At 40.1% G+C, this 18,336-nt stretch overlaps 1 protein-coding gene across 1 annotated transcript in view; it reads right to left on the bottom strand.

Annotated features, from left to right (window-relative positions):
* DIP2C (disco interacting protein 2 homolog C) overlaps positions 1-18,336 on the bottom strand; it is a 188,237-nt gene that overhangs the window by 140,696 nt on the left and 29,205 nt on the right. Inside the window, exon 5 of the mRNA XM_029955601.1 lies at positions 7,538-7,663. Within this exon, the coding sequence (XP_029811461.1) occupies positions 7,538-7,663 (126 nt within the window). The remainder of the gene's footprint in view (positions 1-7,537; positions 7,664-18,336) is intronic.

Below are 18,336 nucleotides of genomic sequence, written 5' to 3'. Positions count from 1 at the left end.
ACTGGATTTAAGTGAAGAGATTAAACACACTTCCCCTAAAATCATGACTAAGGCAAGATGTCCCATCCCACCATTTCTATTCAACGTTCCTCACAGAGCTCCAGCCAGTGAAATGCAGCGAAAAGAATACCGCCAAGGCATCCAGACTGGAAAGGAAACCTTAAAACTGTCTTTAGTCATAGTTAATACCATCTTTTATGTAGAAAATCCCAAGGAACACACTAAATTCTTGAATTAAGAAATTTAGCAAGGTCACAGGATACAAGATAAAGATACAAAGTATCTTTATATAGATACTAGACACAATTAAGAAAAGACATAGTTTGCAAATTGTGAATCTGGAACAGGACTTGTATTCAGATTATATGAAGAACTCTTAATTAATGAGGAGACAACTCATTTAAAAAATGGCAAAGAGTGTGAACACTTAACCGATAAAAATATATATAAATAGCAAATAAGCCCATTATGAAAATGCAATTAAAACCACAATGAGATAATATTTCATATCTACCAGAATGGCTACACTAAAAAATGGGACAATACTAAGTGTTGGTAAGGGTGTTGAGAAACAAATCCTCCTGTATTACTAGTGGGAACGGAAAACGGCAGTAGCCACAAAGAAATGATTTGGCAGTTTCCTGAAAGTTAAGCATAAACTATAAGATTCGTTAATTCAAATCCCACGAATCCACCCAAGATAAATGAGATATGTAGATGCAAACATTTGTACATAAATGTGGAGAGCAGTATTATTCATAATAGCTCGAAACTGGAAACAAGCTAAAAATCTGCCAACTAGACACGGATAAATAAAACACAGTGTATCTATCTAATAGGATACAGTTCAACAAGTAGGAATGAACTGATGCATGCTACAAAGTGGAGGATGCTTAAAATACTGTGCTAAAGATGATGCAAAAGAACATATTTCGTCATTTTATCTACAAAATGTCCAGAATATTTAGAGGCATATAAATCAGATCAGAGGCCCCCTAAGGTTGAATGTTAGAACGGGAATTAATTGCAAATGGGCACAAGGGAACTTGTGGAGTGATGGAAATATTCTCAAACCAGACAATGACAGCACAATCTACATATAATTTATTAAAAATCACTGAGTTACACACCTATAATACATTAATTTTATGGAATGCAAATTACACCTCAAGAAATGTAATAAAGACCAATGTGTGCTCCACAGTATTAGAGTATAATATTCTGTGAACATCAACAGCATCAAGTTAGATGACAGTGTTGTTTTGACAAACTATTAAGAAAGGTATTTTTTAAATCTCCAATTATAATTCTGGATTTTCCTATTTTACCTCACTACTCCAATTTCTGCTTTATAAAGTATACTGCTCTTTTAGGTATACAAGTATCCACTATTACATCTTCCTGAAAAATTGCTCATTTTCCATTATGGAAGGTCCCACTTCCTACCTTGTATTACTACGTCTTGCCATCTACTTGGATATTAAAAAAGACTTTGTTTGCTTTATATTTAATGTTTGCATTGTATATTTTTTCAGCCTTGTATTTTTAACTAGCTTTATTTAAACGTGTCCTGCTGGCTCAGTGGGTAAAGCATGTGACTCTTGATCTCAGGGTTGTGAGTTCCAGTCCAATGTTCGGGGTAGAGTTTACTTAAAAAATATGGCTATATCTCTTATAGAAAACATACAGATGCATCTTCTTTTTTAATCCAGTCTGACAATCTCAATCCTTAAATTGGGTGCTTGGTCCACTGACAATTATTGTAATCACTGATACAAGTGTGCTAAAATCTAGTATTTTGCTATTTGTTTTCCATGCATTCCACCTTTTATATCTATTGATTTAACCTGTCTTCTATTACATTTTTTGAGTTTCATTTTATGTCTTCTATTAAATCTTACCTGTACTTTTTTTAGTGGTTGATGTAAGCTAACAAGTATGCATCCTTAATGGGCCTCTGTGGGGTCAATATTCAGTGTAATCCTCAAATCTGACACTCTTTCACCTCTACTCCCAACACACCTGACACTACTCATTTTCTGCTCACATTCTGCCTCCTACTTCACAAACAGCCACACAAAAGTATAATTCCATTCACTCCTCCTAACATAGTTCTTTTAAAGCAAATTACAATAGGAAAACACAGTTTTCTGTCTACCTGATTACTCTTTCCAGTGTATTTTCCTGTTTACAGGTTACATTCTTCATCTAATATCATTTCCCACCCACCTAAATGACGTCCGTTAGCATGTCTGCAGTGCAGTGCTGCTGGCATCCATATTCTCTCACTTTTCATGTCTCATGTCTTTACTCCATCCTTGTTTATTAAGGATATTTTCTGGAATATGAGTTTTGTTTTGCCCTTTAGGACTTTAAATATGTCTTTATATTGTCTTCCAGTCACTATGGTTTCTTTATGTAGGTCATTCATCATACGTGTGATGTTCTCTTGTATGTAGTATAGGTTTTCCTCCGGATTACTTTCAAGGTTTCCTCTGAATCATCAGATATCAGCACTTTGACTACAGTGAACTGAAGCATGATTTTTTTTAACTTATCCTGCTTTGGGTTCACTCAACTTCTGGGATCTATAAGGTGGCATTTTATATTAGTCTGAGGAGTTCTCAACTCTTGTTTCTTCAAAGAGATTTTCTGCCTTCTCCTCTCTTTTCCTTCTTGGGTTCCAAATAAAAGTGGGTAACATTGTACCGTAATACTTGAGGTTCTTCTGTAGACTTTGATTATGTCTCCCCGAGCCGTAGTCTGGCTAGTTTCTCCTCAGGTCTCTCCAAGCTTACGGACACCTTCTTCTTCCTTCTCCAAGCTGACGTCGGGCCGATCCAGCGAGGTCTCACTTCCGTGAGAACTTTCCAGTTCCTAGAGTCTCCATTAATTATCACATATTGAGATAACATCTTCCTTTATTACTTTACCATATTTTAACTTGATGTCCTGAATATTTATAATCACAGTTTTAAAACTCCATCTTCCACTATATCAAACATCTACACGAGAGCTCTCCAACAGAAATGAGTCTTATAACATCGTTATAAATCTTCTAATAGCCACATTAAAAAATACATGAATAGATACAATTTTTAAAATGTATTATTTAATACAAAATATTCAAAATATTGTTGTTTTAGTAAATAATAAATATGAAAATTAAATACCTTCCAGTGATATTTTTCATATTAACTCTTCAAAATCTGGCATGAATTTCATACTTAAAGCAAATACAACTGACACCAGTCGCACATGATCAGTGGTTACCAAGAGCACACAGAGGCCAGCTTCTGTTCATTTTGACTCCTTCTTCTGTGGCCACAGGTTACATTTCCTGTATCTTTTCCTACCTAGTGACTGTTTACTGAACAGTACACGTCGTGGATGGTACGTGGAGGAGACTCTGGATTCTCTGATCCTCCTCTAACACCTTGTGATGCCCGCTTCAGCGCGCAGTTTTGCGCTGAGCAGACTTGGACTGATTCTTCGCTCGTGTGCGTCTGTGGAAAGCTCCAGTCCTTTCATCTGCCTGAACTCCGATCTCTGCCTCCTCAGCTTAGCAGAACTGCTAGCCTCGTTCGGATCTCAACCACCCGGCCATGGTCTGAAAATTCCTGCAGGCAGAAAACTGCAAACCGTGGGGCTCACCTCACAGGTTTTGGTATTCTCAGGTTAGCCTCTCACTGCTGGATGTCCGTGGCCTACAAACAGTGGTCTCATTCATCTGGAGCAGTTTTATAGTTACTTACAGTGCACAGGTTAGTCCAGTACCAGTTATTTCTTTATGATTAGAAACAGAAGTGCTGGCAAATTCTTATTAGGTTTTTATATGTGACAACTAAAGGAAAGCCTCACCTGTAAGAGACTGGCAGTGAAACAATCCTAACTACGATACTGGCCAGTGACCAGTCACTTCATACAGGAAATACATACTCCAGGAATACGCTCTGGAGAGCAGAGGACATAAGTTTTAACAAATGCTATCAGCAACCAAGGGAAAAAGAATGAGAGAAAATAAGGCTCAGCCTCAAGGTTTTGTTCAAGCAAGTATGGTTATAAAAATGTAGACAGCTGCTCTGCACAAAACAGGTTGTAAATAAAAACAGGTTTTATGATGATGGAGCCCGCAGTGGATTTTATGAAACTATCCCAAGTGATAGCAACACCAGGACCCTTGAATGACAGCTTATAAAGCGTATTACAGGGCGCCTGGGGGGCTCAGTCGGTTGAGCATCAGGCTTCGGCTCAAGGTCATGATCTCACGGTTTGTGGGTTCGAGCCCTGCGTCGGGCTCTGTGCTGACAGCTAGCTCAGAGCCTGGAGCCCGCTTCAGAATCTGTATCTCCCTCTCTCTCTGACCTTCCCCTGCTTGCACTATCTCTCTGTCTCTCAAAAATAAATAAATTAAAAAAAAAACATTAAAAAGAAGTATTACGTAATGTACAAGAAAGGGCTAGTCAAATAATTAAATGCAAATATTTCACCAAAATTATACTTCCAATAATGTTCTTTTATATTTTGTAAAGATACATGTAAAATGTTTGATTTTCTAAAGTTTTGTCTTTCATCATGTACAACAAAATAACATTTCTGACAATGGAGTCAACATGTGAAAAGGCACATACATAATATTGTTTCTTGCATTTTAAACTCAACATTTCTCATTTTAAAAAAGTAGCTCAGAAAAACGTCCATCTCTCTGAATGCTGTCTAGTTCCAAACATTCAGTTAAAATATTTTTAAGTGGGTTTGTTATCCTTAAGTGGGTTTCTAAATCCATTCTGTTTGTTACAAAAACACATACAAAATGAAACTTTTCACCACACTAGCAGAACATAAGAGTCCAGAATGAACCCCTGTTTATATGGTCAACTAGTCTATGATAAAGTAGGCAAGAATATGCAATGGAGAAAAGACAGTCTTTTTTTTTTAATGTCTTATTTATTTTTGAGAGAGAGAGAGAGAGACAGACAGGCACAGAGTGCAAGCAGGGGAAAGACAAAGAGGAATGACACAGAGGGAGCCAAAGGTAAAAGAATGAAGCTAGACCACTTTCTTACACCCCACGCAAAAATGAACTCAATATGGATTACAGACCTAAATGTGACACCTAAAACCATAAAACTCCTTTAAAAAGTAGCCAGTACTTTTGTACACAGGTCTTATCAATACTTTTTGGACACGTCTCCTCACACAAGGGAAACAAAAACAGAAATAAGTAATTAAGACTATCCAACTAAAAACCTTTGCACAGTGAAACCATCAACAAATAAGAAAGCAACCTACTGAATGGGAGAAGATATTTGTAAATTGCATATTTGATAAGAGGTTAATATCCAAAATAAATATATAAAGAACTCATACAACGCAAGACCAAAAAAAAAAAAAAAAAAGAAAATCCAAACTATCTGAGTAAAAACCGGCAGAGGACCTCAAAAAACATTTTCCAAAGAAAACATGCAAATGGCCAACATATGAAAAGATGCTTATCATCACTCATCATCAGGGAAATGCAAAATCAGGTATCATATCACATCTGTTACATTAACTAGTATCAGAAAGACCATTAATCACAAGTGTTGGCGAGGATGTGGAGAAAGAAGAAACCTCTTTCACTGCTGGGGGGAATGCAAACTGGTGCAACCACTGTGGAAAACAGTATGGAGGTTCCTCAAAAAAAAAAAGAACTATCATACCATCCAGCAATTTTGCTTCTAAGTATTTATCAGAAGAAAATGAAAATACTAATTCAAAAAGATACATGTAACCCTATGTCTTTTGTTGCATTATTTACAATGGGCAAGATACAGAAGCAACTTATGTGTCCATCAACTGGTGAAGAAGATGTGCTATACGTACAATGGAATATTGGTCACAAAAAAGAATGAAATCTTGCCATTTGCAACAACCCGGATGTACCTAAAAGGCATTATACTGAGCGGAATGTCAGAGAAAGACAAAAGATCTCACTTATATACGGAATCTAAAAAACAAAACACATGAACAAACAAAAACCAGAAACAGACTCAAACACAGAGAACTGGCAGCCCAGAGGGGAGGTGGGTTGGGGCAAAGGCAGAACAGGTAAAGAGGTTTCGAAGTTACAAACTTCCAGGGGCGCCTGGGTGGCTCAGTTGGTTAAGTGTACAATTTTAGCTCAGGTCAGGATCTCATAGTTCATGAGTTTGAGCCCCTTGTTGGGGTCTGTGCTGACAGCTCAGAGCCTGGAACCTGTCTCAGATTCCATGTCTCCCATTCTCTCTGCCCTTTCTCTGCTCATATTCTGTCTCTCTCTCTCTCTCAAAAATAAACATTAAAAAAAAAAGAAGTTACAAACTTCCAGTTATGAAACAGATTTAGTCCTGGGAATGGAAGGTGCAGCATGGGGAAGACAGTGACCAACACTGTCCTAACTTCATATGGTGACACGGGGACCACGCTTATCACAGGGAGCACTGAGTAATGGGCATAAATGCCAAACCCCTATGTTGTGCACGTCTTGGAGTTGAAGTGTGGGTTTCTATCACTCTCACTGCTTGCAAACACTCAGGACTCAACTTCAACACAGTCTCGAGAGCACTGTATTCGCTCATCTGTTCTCAGTGTGCACGGTAGCATGTCTGCAGAAAGGCAGAATGGCAACAAGGACGTGAATAATGCTGGAACCCAACTCGCAGAAAAACACCCAAGTAATTCAGGCTCAATACGTCATGTTTTCTCATAGATACCTGGATAATTTAACTTTGCTCTTTACTTTAGTTTTGAAGATCATAAACACAGACTAAGTATTTAGATAAAATAAAGAACTTACATAGTTATATAAAGTTCAAGATTAAATAAAAGTGTAAAAATGAATGGGCTATTACCTTCAACCATTTAAGATCAGGGTCAGCAGGCCTGTGGATCAAACTGGCCCTCTGCCTGCCTTTGTAAATAAAGTTTTATTGGCAAACAGCCACAGCCACTCACTGACACACTGCCTGTTTTCACACCACAGCAGAATAAGCAGCCATGACAGACACCACATTATCCAGAGACCAAAATACTACCTGCACTTTACAGAAAAAGCATGAGGCATCCAAACTGAGGTAACAGGATAAATTTTTCAATTCATTTGCTTTCTTCATACAACCTTACCACACATTCATGTTTTAAGACTTTGAGAATATATACATACTTATTCAACCAGAGAAGTCCAAAATCAGTTATAACTATAGAGACATAAATTCTTCTCTTTTGCTACAGGAAGAATTAAGTAAAATTTCATTAGACTTTAAAAGTCTGCATCATTTGTGAGTCTCAACGAAAAGGTTAACATACTATTTGTATAGACACATACCTACTAACATAAATTTTCCCTCCAAGTTTAACAAAGAGTGTCTATACCACTTCTGGACTTCTGGTTCACAAAATCTGAATAACAGCACCATTCCTTTGAAAGCTACAAAGACCGAGACCGCTTAGGCTAGCGACAAATTAACCCCAAGGCTCGCCTGTCACTTCGGGAAGCAGACAGTGGCCCGCTGCTCACCTGGAGGTGTGTAGGCGTCCATCGAGGTCTGCACAACCAAGGACCTGCGTTTGGAAGGCATAGGCACTGCCATCTTCCTTTCTTTGTGTTTAGCCAGCGCCGCCTGCACAGCTTCTGTGTGGACGTCTAAAACAAAAAGAGAGCTCAATCACCCCATCGTTCAGCGACATCCCAAAGGCCCCAGGCTTTTTTTTCGCCCCTTTCTGTCTGGTCCTGTGAAATAGTTTATTCCACAGAAGCTGTGACAAACAGATGTGTGGGGAAGGAAGGAAAAGAAGGGTAAACCTGCTGCTTTGAAAGCTGCAGTTAAATGACATTCAAATTCATTCACGCTTTTAATTATTCATTTTATTACCCTAGAATCTACAGAAATAATCACATACTGGCTGCAGAGTGCTGTGGGACTTTTCTTAGGTGAGTGGGCCTAGATCTTTCTGTATTTCTTTCTGAAGAAACACACTTGCCAAGCCTCATAATACACTCTGATGCTCTGTTGAAGGAGGCACGTACTCCTCACAGGCTGTGGCAATGATTCTCGCTAACCCTTACCAAGCACTCAGGGCCAGCCACTGGGCTTGGTCTTTTGAGTGTATTAAAGCCAACTGTATTCACCCCACAGAATTTACTGAATGCCTACTTTTTAAGCATCTTCAAGGCTGGGAGTACAGTGGAGAACCAGCTGACTTTCTACTGGGTAAGGGACACACAAAAGACAATCATATAGGGCAGAAATTAAAACGGGATAAATATACTGCCTACTTAACAATGAGGTCAGGGAAGAGTTCCGTCAATGTGAAATGTGCGTAGAAAGAATAAACAGCCATTCCGTCAAGATGAGACTCTCCAGGACAGCGAGAAACCCAGCCCCCAGGGATGGAAGATGACGGAGCAGGTGCCAGCAGGGAGAACACAGCCACGCGGAGGGACGCGCCGGGACCTGGGCTTTAGAGACAAGGCAACAGGGGAGAACTGGGGATTTTAAAGAAGAGATGACATGATCTGACTCCGGAGGGGGAGCGGAGGAGGGACCCGTCTGGCTGCCATGAAGAAGGCCAAGGAAGAACAAATGAAAGCGGGGAACCAGTAAGATGGCAGTGAGCAGTCAGACCCCATAGGGCCGCACGCGGCCTTCCACACAATCCCACCAAGGAGGAACTCTGGATAGCCTGCAAATGAGGAAGCAGAGGGATGACGCTCTCCCAGTTCTTAAAGTGCTAGTGGCATTGCTAGGTGTGAACCCAGGTGGTAGCACCTCTGGCGCCCCGCCTTCACCACCAACCACACCACACGCTAGCTGTTCCTATGAAAACTCTAAGGGATCAGCATTTCGAGGAAGCCACCTAGCCACTCCCACAGACCAACGGCAGCCTGTCTCTCCTTACAGAAAGTGTGAAAAGACACTATGAAAACAAAAATCTATTAAGCAGAGGTCAGCACTCACTTACAGGTATGAGGAAGAAAACATAAAATACACATGCAGTGAAATGTTCAGACCTTGACTTTGACAAATTTCAATGCATGGAAATGTATCGCTAGAACCACTAACCCATCAAGACACAGGACACAGCCGTCAACCCCAAGTTCCTACACGTGTCTTGCCAGTCAACACCCACCCTGAATAAACAGGTACCATTCAATATTCTGACTAGCTTTCCTCGGTTCTCGCCTGCACACAAATAGAATCACACCTTTTTTTTTATAACCGTATAGACTGTGCTAGAGCGGTATCTGCTTGAGAGACTCATTCGTGCAGTTGCGTGGATCAGCGCTTCGCAGATTTTTGCTGATGAGAACTGTTACAACATATGAATATATCATAATCTGCATTTCTCTAGTTGATGGTTATTTATGCTATGTGGCTAAAAACACACAAATTTCACCCTTCCAACAATTTCCAAGCAGTCAGTACGACACTGTCAACCACATATACATGGTTGTGCAACAGATTCCCAAAGCTCCCCGCCTGCAAGACGGAAAGTCCACACCCCCACCTCCCTCCCCCTCAGCTTCAGGCCACCATTCTGCTTTCCATTTCTCTGAGTCCGACTAGCCTAGGGACCGCATGTGAGCACAATCGTGCAGAATCTGTCTCCTGTGCTCGGCCTCTTTCTCTTAGCATAATGTTCTCAAGGTCTATCTATGTTGTGGCATTTGTCAGAATTTCCCTCCTTTTTAAGGCTGAATAATGTTCTATTGTATGGATATAACATATATTCTTTACTGTTTCACCCATCATTAAATACCGAGGTTGTGACTACCTCTTGGCTGTTGTGACTATGCTGCTATAAACACTTGTGTGTAAATACTTGGTTGAATCCCTGCTTTCACTTCTTTCAGATAAACACCCAGAACTGGGACTGCTCAGACTTCCAAGGAAGGCAGGGGTACAGGAGGGTGCTCTCAACTTGTCCTTGTTCCATGAACACATCTAAGTATCAGGCACATCATTGCAACTAACCCAGAAAAAAACCCTACAACTGACAGAACAGGCTCTCCACAGTTAATGGTAGACAGGAAACCAAAGTGAAATCAGAAGGAAGGGCAGAGACCCTTCCAAAACCAAAGTAACCCGTGAGACTAACCAGAAGCAGGAGAGAGACCATGAGTGTGGAGAAGAGAGGGAAAGACCCCATCCCAGCCCCCGCAGACACGGGGGACCCTGCCCTGGGAAGATGAGGCCCCACGACATTTGGCTTTGAAAACCAGTGGGGCATAACTTTGAGTTTGTACAATCAGTAGGACTTAACTCAGGGTACTCTAAAATCAGCTGGCTTATCTCTGGGAGAGCCTGAGGCCAACAAGAAACTCAGTCTCTGCCTTTGAAGAGACAGCAAAACACACAGCTTTGCTGAGACGCAGTAGAAAACAGCAGTATGAGAAACTCCTGAGGTACACAGAAGGATATTTACTTACTAATTTCAGACCCTGCACAGTCTGGGCAGGGTCTTCAGGAGACTTCTCTAGGAATAAAGTAACTGGCGGGCACCGTTTCTCTCCCCGCCCCCCGCCCCCAGCCTGCATGCACGGATACCTCCAGGAAGCGGCACCCACAGCAGCCACCGAGCTTTGTAACAGTGCACCTGACTCCTGCCTTTTCCTTCACCCTCACTCCACCCAACCTGCCCCACTCTGCAGGTGGCCCTCCGCGTGGCTTGGGTTCCCATTCTGCAGCCAGACCAGCACATCTAGCTAACACCCAAGGTGCCACCACCCTTGGACCCACGCTGTCCAACCTGCCCATGAACAGGAGTCCATGCAAAGCGGCATCTGCCTCCTCTCATTCTGCAAGCAACCCCACGATGACCAGCACGACACCAAAGTGACTCTTGCCCTGAGGAGAGGGGAGGATCACCACACATACCAATCCAATCATAGCCCCAGCAGTGGGCTGGGGCCAGACTTCAGGTCTGACTGCCAGCCCCACCCATCAACAAAAAGTTCACGGGGGCAGGGGGAGGCAGCAAAAAAAGAAAGCCCTGGAGTTCAGAGTCACTGCAACCCCAACAGTAGAGTGGGGGTAGATTGCAGGCCTCACCTCCAAAAAAAGCCCCTCAGGGGCCAGCACAAGGAGAGCACCTTGCAGTAAGCTGTGACTGAAGCCCAGCACACAGGCTAAGAGGAGGCAGCTGGTCTAACCCAAGGCAGCCAAGACTGGCCTCTGACCACACAGGGACCAAACCCTGCCCACAATAGGCAAAGAGAGCCAGTGTGGGCAACTGGAAGGCAAATGTGGCTCTACCACAACAGCATGGCACATGCAATACACACAAGAGACACCCCTGAAGTACCAGGCTCTGGTCAACAGGGGACACTGTACAGGACACTGAGCAGGGCAGCATAGTAACTCTTTGGAAGGCCCCCTACTTTCCACATTAGGAGTCACGGCGGACTTTCCTAACAAACAAAAACAGACAGAGAGTGTGAGTCAAAGTGAGACAGAGGAATATGCCCCAAATGAAAAAATATGAGAAATTCACCGGCAAAAGAGCTCAATGAAACAGAGATAAGCAACATACCTGATAAAGAATTCAAATGGTCATAAAGACACTGGACTTGAGAAAGGAGTGAAAGATTCAGTGAGACCCTCAACAAAGAGATAGAAAATATAAAAGAGAGCCAATCAGAGATAACAACTTAATATCATATTAAAAGTACATGTGGGAATAAATCACAGACTAGAGGGAGCAGAATGGATTGGTTACCTGGAGGACATAGTAATAACAAAAGAACAGTAAGAAATGAGAAGAGATTCAGGGAACTCAGTGACACCATCAAGCATAATAACATTCACAATACAGGGATCCCAGAAGGAGAAGAGAGAGATAAGGGGGCTGAATATTTACTTGATGAAATAAATAATAGTTGAAAACTTCCTACATCTGGGGAAGGAAACAGAAATCCAGATCCAGGAGGCACAGAAAGTCCCCAACGAAATCAACCTGAAGAATTCATATCAAGACACAGTGATAAAACGTGACAAAATGACAAAAAAAATGGTTATAGAGAATTTTTAAAGCAACATGAGAAAACAGTTACATACTAGGGAAACCTCTTGAGGCTATCAGCTGATTTTTAAGCACAAACTTTGCAGGCCAGAAGGGAGCAGCAGGATATATTCAATGTGCTAAATGGGAAAAAAAACAAAAAAACAAAAAAACCTTGCAACCAACAATACTCTACCCAGCAAGGCTATCATTCAGAATAAAAGGAGAGATAAAAAGTTTCCCAGACAAATAAAAGGCAAAGAAGTGCATCACCATGAAACTAGCCTTTCAAGAAATACGAAAAGGACTTCTCTGAGTGGAAGGTAAAGATCATAACCAGGAGTAAGAAAATTAGGAAAGAAAAAAATCTCCTAGGTATATACACACATAATAAAAGTAGTAGATTAATTACTTATAAAACCAGTATGGAAGTAAAAGCATAAAACAGTAAAATCAATTATAGCTATAAATATTAGTCAATGGAGCCACAGAAGAATGTCAAGTAGGACACCATATACATAAAACTTGGGAGGAGGCAGTAAACATTTAGTGCTTTTAGAAAGGGTTCAAACTTAACCATTAAGTTAATATAGACTGCTATATGCACAAGATACTAGATAGAAACCTAATGGTAGCCACAAATAAAAAAGCTAGTAATATATATGCAAAAAATAAAGAGCAAGGAGGGGCACCTGGGTGGCTCAGTCGGTTAAGCCTCTGACTTCGGCTCAGGTCAGATCTCACGTTCGTGGGTTCGAGCCCCGCGTCAGGCTCTGTGCTGACAGCTAGCTCAGAGCCTGGAGCCTGTTTCAGATTCTGTGTCTCCTTCTCTCTCTGACCCTCCCCCCTCTCATGCTCTGTCTCTTCTGTATCAAAAATAAATAAAACATTAAAAAAAATAAAAAAATAAAGAGCAAGGAATCCAAGCATATCACTAGAGGAAACTATCAAACAATAGGACAGGAGAGGGCAAGAAAAAGGAACAGAGAAGAACTACAAAAACAACCATAAAGCAAGTAACAAAATATGAATGAGTACACACCTAACAATAATTTATTTGAATGTAAATGGACTAAATGCTTCAATCAAAACAGTGGGTGATGGAATGGGTAAGAAAACAAGACCCAGCTATATGCTGTCTATAAGAGATTCACTTCAGACCTATAGACACATACAGACTGACGGTGCAGGCTGGAAGAACATTTATCATGCAAATGGAAGTGAAAAGAAAGCTGAGGTAGCAATATTTAGACAAGAGAGAGGTTAAGGCAGGCTATGACAGTGACAAAGGGCACTACATAATCAAGACAACAACTCACAAAAAGATGTGACAACTGTGAATATCAATATACCAACATGGGAGTATCAAATACATAAAGCGGCTATTAACAAACACAAATGAAAAAAATGACAGTAATACAGGGACAGCACAGGGCTTTAACACCAAGCTCACCTCAATGGATAGATCATCCAAACAGAAAATCAATAAGGAAACAGTAGCTGTGTAGAATATAATGGAACAGCTATATCCAGAACATTCCATCCAAAAAGAACAGAATACACATTCTTTTCAAGGGCACATGGAACACTCTACAGAATAGAGCACATATGAGGCCACAAAACAAGTCTCAAGAAATTCAAAAAGACTGAAGTCATATCACACATCTTTTCTGACCAAAGTGGTATGAAACTAGAAATCAACAAGACAAAATCTGGAAAGAAAACAAAAAAAACTGATGTTAAAAAAACATGCTACTCAACAGTGAACAGGTCATCCAAGAAATCAAAAGGAAAAATCAAAGAATACATAGAGAAAAATGAAAATGAAAACACAATATTCCAAATTCTTTGGAATGAGGCAAAAGCTGTTCTAAGAGGGAAGATTTTAATACAGGCTTATGTAAAGAAGTGAAAAATATCTCAAACAATCTAACATTATACCTAAGAAAGCTAGAAAAAGAAGAAAAAAGCCTAAAAGCCAGTACAAGGAAGGAAATAATAAATATTGGAGAAGAAATAAATGAAACAGAGACTAAATCAACAATAGAACAGATCGATGAAATGAGGGGCTGGTTCTTTGAAAGGATCAAAAAATTGATGAATCCGTAGCTGGAATTAACAAAAAGACAGAGGACTAAAAAATAAAATCAGTAATGAAAGAGAAGAAATACCAACACCACAGAAACACAAGGAATTATAAAAAATTTTTATACATCAACAAATCGAACAACCTAGAATGGGTAAGTTCTGAGAAACAGTCTCCCAAAACTGAATCAGGAAGAACTAAAAAAACTTGAACAGACAAATTAGTAGCAATAAAATTGATCAGTAATCAAAAATCTCCCAATAAACAAAAGTCCAGGACCAGATGGCTTCAAAGGTGAATTCTAACAAACATTTAAAGTTCATACTTATTCTTCTCAAACTATTCCCAAAAATGCAGAAGGAAAGCTTCCAAACCCATTCTATGAAGCCAGCATTACCCCAATACCAAACCAGTATACACTACAGGAAAAGGAAACTGTAGACCAGTATCTCTGATGGACACAGATGCAAAAATCCTCAACAAAACACTAGCAAACTCAAATACATTTAAAAAATCATTTGCAGGTTGCAAGGGTAGTTCAATATTTGCAAAATCAGTGTGATATATCCCATCAATAAGGATAAAACCATATGGTAATTTCAACAGATACAGAGAAATCATTTGATAAAGTACAATATCCATTCACAATACAAACCCTCAACAATGTGGGATTAGGGAGAACGTACTTCAACAAATAAAGGTTGTGTGTAAACATATATACATAAATATAAAAAGGTTATATGTGTGTGTATGTATACGTATCTGTCATCTTTCTTTTAATATCTACAGAGATTGTAATGCACATTTATTCATTTGCAATACTAGTTATATATATTTTTTCTTCCTTGATTTTACTAGAAACAATCTCTTTCTTTTCTGTTTCATTGCTTTCTACTCTTATTATTTTTTCACTTTGCTTATTTTGGCTTTTCTTTTTAATTTCTAAGCTCCTTAAAAGGTGGGAACTTGGATCACTAATTTTGACCTTTCTTTTTTGATACAGGCACTTCAAGTTGTGTATTTCCCTCTATACATTGCTTTAGTCCCTTCCCGCCAATTTTAATATTTTGTATTTCACAAACTTCTTAATTACAATGTTTCCTTCTCTTTAAAGAAAACATTTTATACACAATAGTTTAGTTTTTACTTTCTCAAATTCACTTTCATAACTGCTGCCTTTTGTCCGTTGATACTTAACAATTACACTTAAGTCTTATTTTTGGTATTTGTTTTCTATTTGTTTCATTAGGTTTTCATTCTTCTTTTCCCATTTTCCTTTTACCTCTGGCTTAATCAAGTTTTTTTCTTAAGTATTTCATCTTAGTTCCCCATTGTACTGTTATCCATAACTTTACATACTGTTTTTAATGGCTGGTAAAAAAATTATTATATGATGCCTAGCACAGTCTACTTAGAGTTAATATTGTGCCAGTCTGTGAAATAAAATACACACACACACACACACAAACACACCTTGCAAGAGAACTCCACTTCTCTCCATCTTTTGCGCTACTGTTACCATATGTTTCACAACTGCATTTATAACTGCCACTACACAGTACTATAATTTTTGCTTTACATGGCATTTTTCACAGAACTAGACAAAGAATCCTAAAATTTGTTTGGAACCATAAAAGACCATGAATACTCAAAGCAATCATGAAAAAGAGAAAAAAACTGGAGATTTCATGGTCTTTGATTTCAAGCTACAACACAAAGCTGTAGTAATCAAAGTGGTATGTTATTAGCATGAAAACAGATACATAGATCAATGGGATAAAGAGCCCAGAAATAAACCCACACATATATGAGCAATTAATCCACAACAATAGAGGCAAGAATATGCGACAATAAAGGACAGACTCTTCAACAGATAGTGTTTGGAAAACTGGACAGCCACAGGCAAGAGAATGAATGAAACTGTACCACTTTCTCACAACATACACAAAAATCAACTCAGAATGGATGGAAGACTTGAAAGTAAGACCTAAAACCATAAAAATCCTAAAAGAAAACAGGCAGGAAGCTCTCTGATCCTGGTCACAGCAACATTTTTTGGATCTGTCTCTTCAGGCAAAGGCAACAAAAGACAAATACGTGGGACTACATCAAACTAGAAAGTTTTTGAAAAGCAGTTACTTTTAATGAAATTAACAAAAAATTGGTATCTTCATTCTTTTATATGAATTCCATCTGGAGTTTTTTTCCCCTTGAGGCTGAGGCCTACCTCAGGTGCTAACTATCAATCCTCTGCCGGCCCCACCCATCTCCTCTGACACCCTAAGCCAGAAAGACTGGATTTCAAGGGCCACAAGTCAGGCGAGGACTGGAGAAAGCCCTAAGGAAGAGTGCTGCCAATCTTACCAGGGTCAGTTCCTAAATTTCAGGGGCAGATTCCTCTTCCAAAATATAACAGCAACAACAGGGGAGAGAGAGTGCTCCAGACCTCGGCATGGGCACCGGTGAGCCCAGCGTGACCAGGCCAGAGCTGGAAGTATTTTGCCTTCATTAAAGTATGTTTTCTTGTCATAGGATTTTGTGACACTGTTTTAACTCATCATTTTAATGACGCTATCCATAAAGACACATCAGCTCTACAATACATCGTTGTTTCCTTTCCTATAATCTGTTCTTTTCTGAATTCAAGATTCTCTCTTTATCTTCAGTTTTCTTTGGCTTGACCACAATATACGCAGGAATGTTTTTCCTGGTCTTCAATCTGCTTGGGGTTCACCGTTCTTCTTGAATCTGAAGTTTACAACAAATCTGGGGAGAGTCTTACTGTTATTTCTGCAGGTATTTGGTCTGCCCCTCCTCCCGTCTCCTCTCCTCCAGGGACTCCACCTACATTTGTGTCACATGGTCTACTGGCTCCCAGTTCACCAGGACTTTCTTCAGTGCTTTTGATCTGTTTTCTGTTACTCAGACCAATCACTTGTTCTGACCTACCTTCAGGTTTCCTGAGCATCCTACTCTGTGCAATCCTGTGTTATGCCTATCCACTCAAAGTTCTCATTTTTTATGTACATTTTCAGAAAATTTCCTATTTGGTTCCTTTAATAGTTTCCATGACTATGCTCGGTTCCCAACTGTTCCTTCATTTTAAACATATTTTCCTTTAACTCCTTAAACAACTTTAACTGTTTTAACATCCCTGTCTTCAGTTGGCTTTATTAACTGTTTTCTCTTGACTGTGGTCATGCTTTCCTATTTCCCCACATGTCCAGAAGTTTTTGGTAGAACAATGGGACCCGTGGATGACATTTCATGAAGATCAGGTTCTTTGCTAAGTACTGATTTTTGTTCTAGCAGTCAGTTAAGTTAGCTAGACTTAAGTTCTAGACTATGGTCCTACCACCCATGCCGAATGGAATTCAAGCCCCCACAGGCACACAGTCCAGGGTTTGCCAAAAATCTGAATGGAGTTTACACTCAGATTTGCGGGCTCCCTGCTTTGTGGCTCTTTCTTTCCCAAAACTTTCCCTTCATCTCCAGCTGTTATGAAAGTCTCAAATTTGGGGCGCCTGGGTGGCTCAGTCGGTTAAGCCTCCAACTTTGGTTTAGGTCAGATCTCACGTTCGTGGGTTCCGAGCCCCGCGTCAGGCTCTGTGCTGACAGTTAGCTCAGAGCCTGGAGCCTGCTTCCGGTTCTGTGTCTCCTGCTCTCTGTCCCTCCTCCTCTCATGCTCTGTATCTCTCTGCATGAAAAATAAAACATTAAAAAAAATTTTTTTTTAAGTCTCACTTTCTTCTGACACACTGAGCTAGCATCTCGATGGCTTTCAGCTTGGGTTTTAGAAGTCCCAGACAGTGCAAATGGGGAGTGTCTTCAAGGCAAAAAGCCAGACAAATAGGTATCTCACACGGTGCTACACCCTTCTTTCAAGCAGCCCTTCCATTTTCAGCCAAGGTTTGGGAGTTGCTCTCTAGTTATTTCAAATAATTGTTAATATTGTGTCAAGTTATTATTGTAGGATGTGGGGAGGTTGATCTAATAACCAGCTCTAGGACCAGATCCTACATTCCTTTTTAAGAATTTAATAGGATTGTCCACAGCAAGTAAAATACAACTTCAAACCCCACTTGGGGTACCTTTGTGGCCCAGTCAGTTAAGCATCTGACTCTTGATCTCAGTTCAGGTCATGATCTTACAGTTCATGAGATTGAGCCCCATACTGGGCTCTGTGCTGACAGTTGTGGAGCCTGCTTAGGATTCTCTCCTTCTCTCTC

This window comes from Suricata suricatta, chromosome 10 (genome assembly GCF_006229205.1).
Source record: "Suricata suricatta isolate VVHF042 chromosome 10, meerkat_22Aug2017_6uvM2_HiC, whole genome shotgun sequence".
Classification (NCBI taxonomy): Eukaryota; Metazoa; Chordata; class Mammalia; order Carnivora; family Herpestidae; genus Suricata; species Suricata suricatta.
Note: the sequence above shows the minus strand (reverse complement) of the source record. Positions and strands in the feature narration are given on the sequence as shown.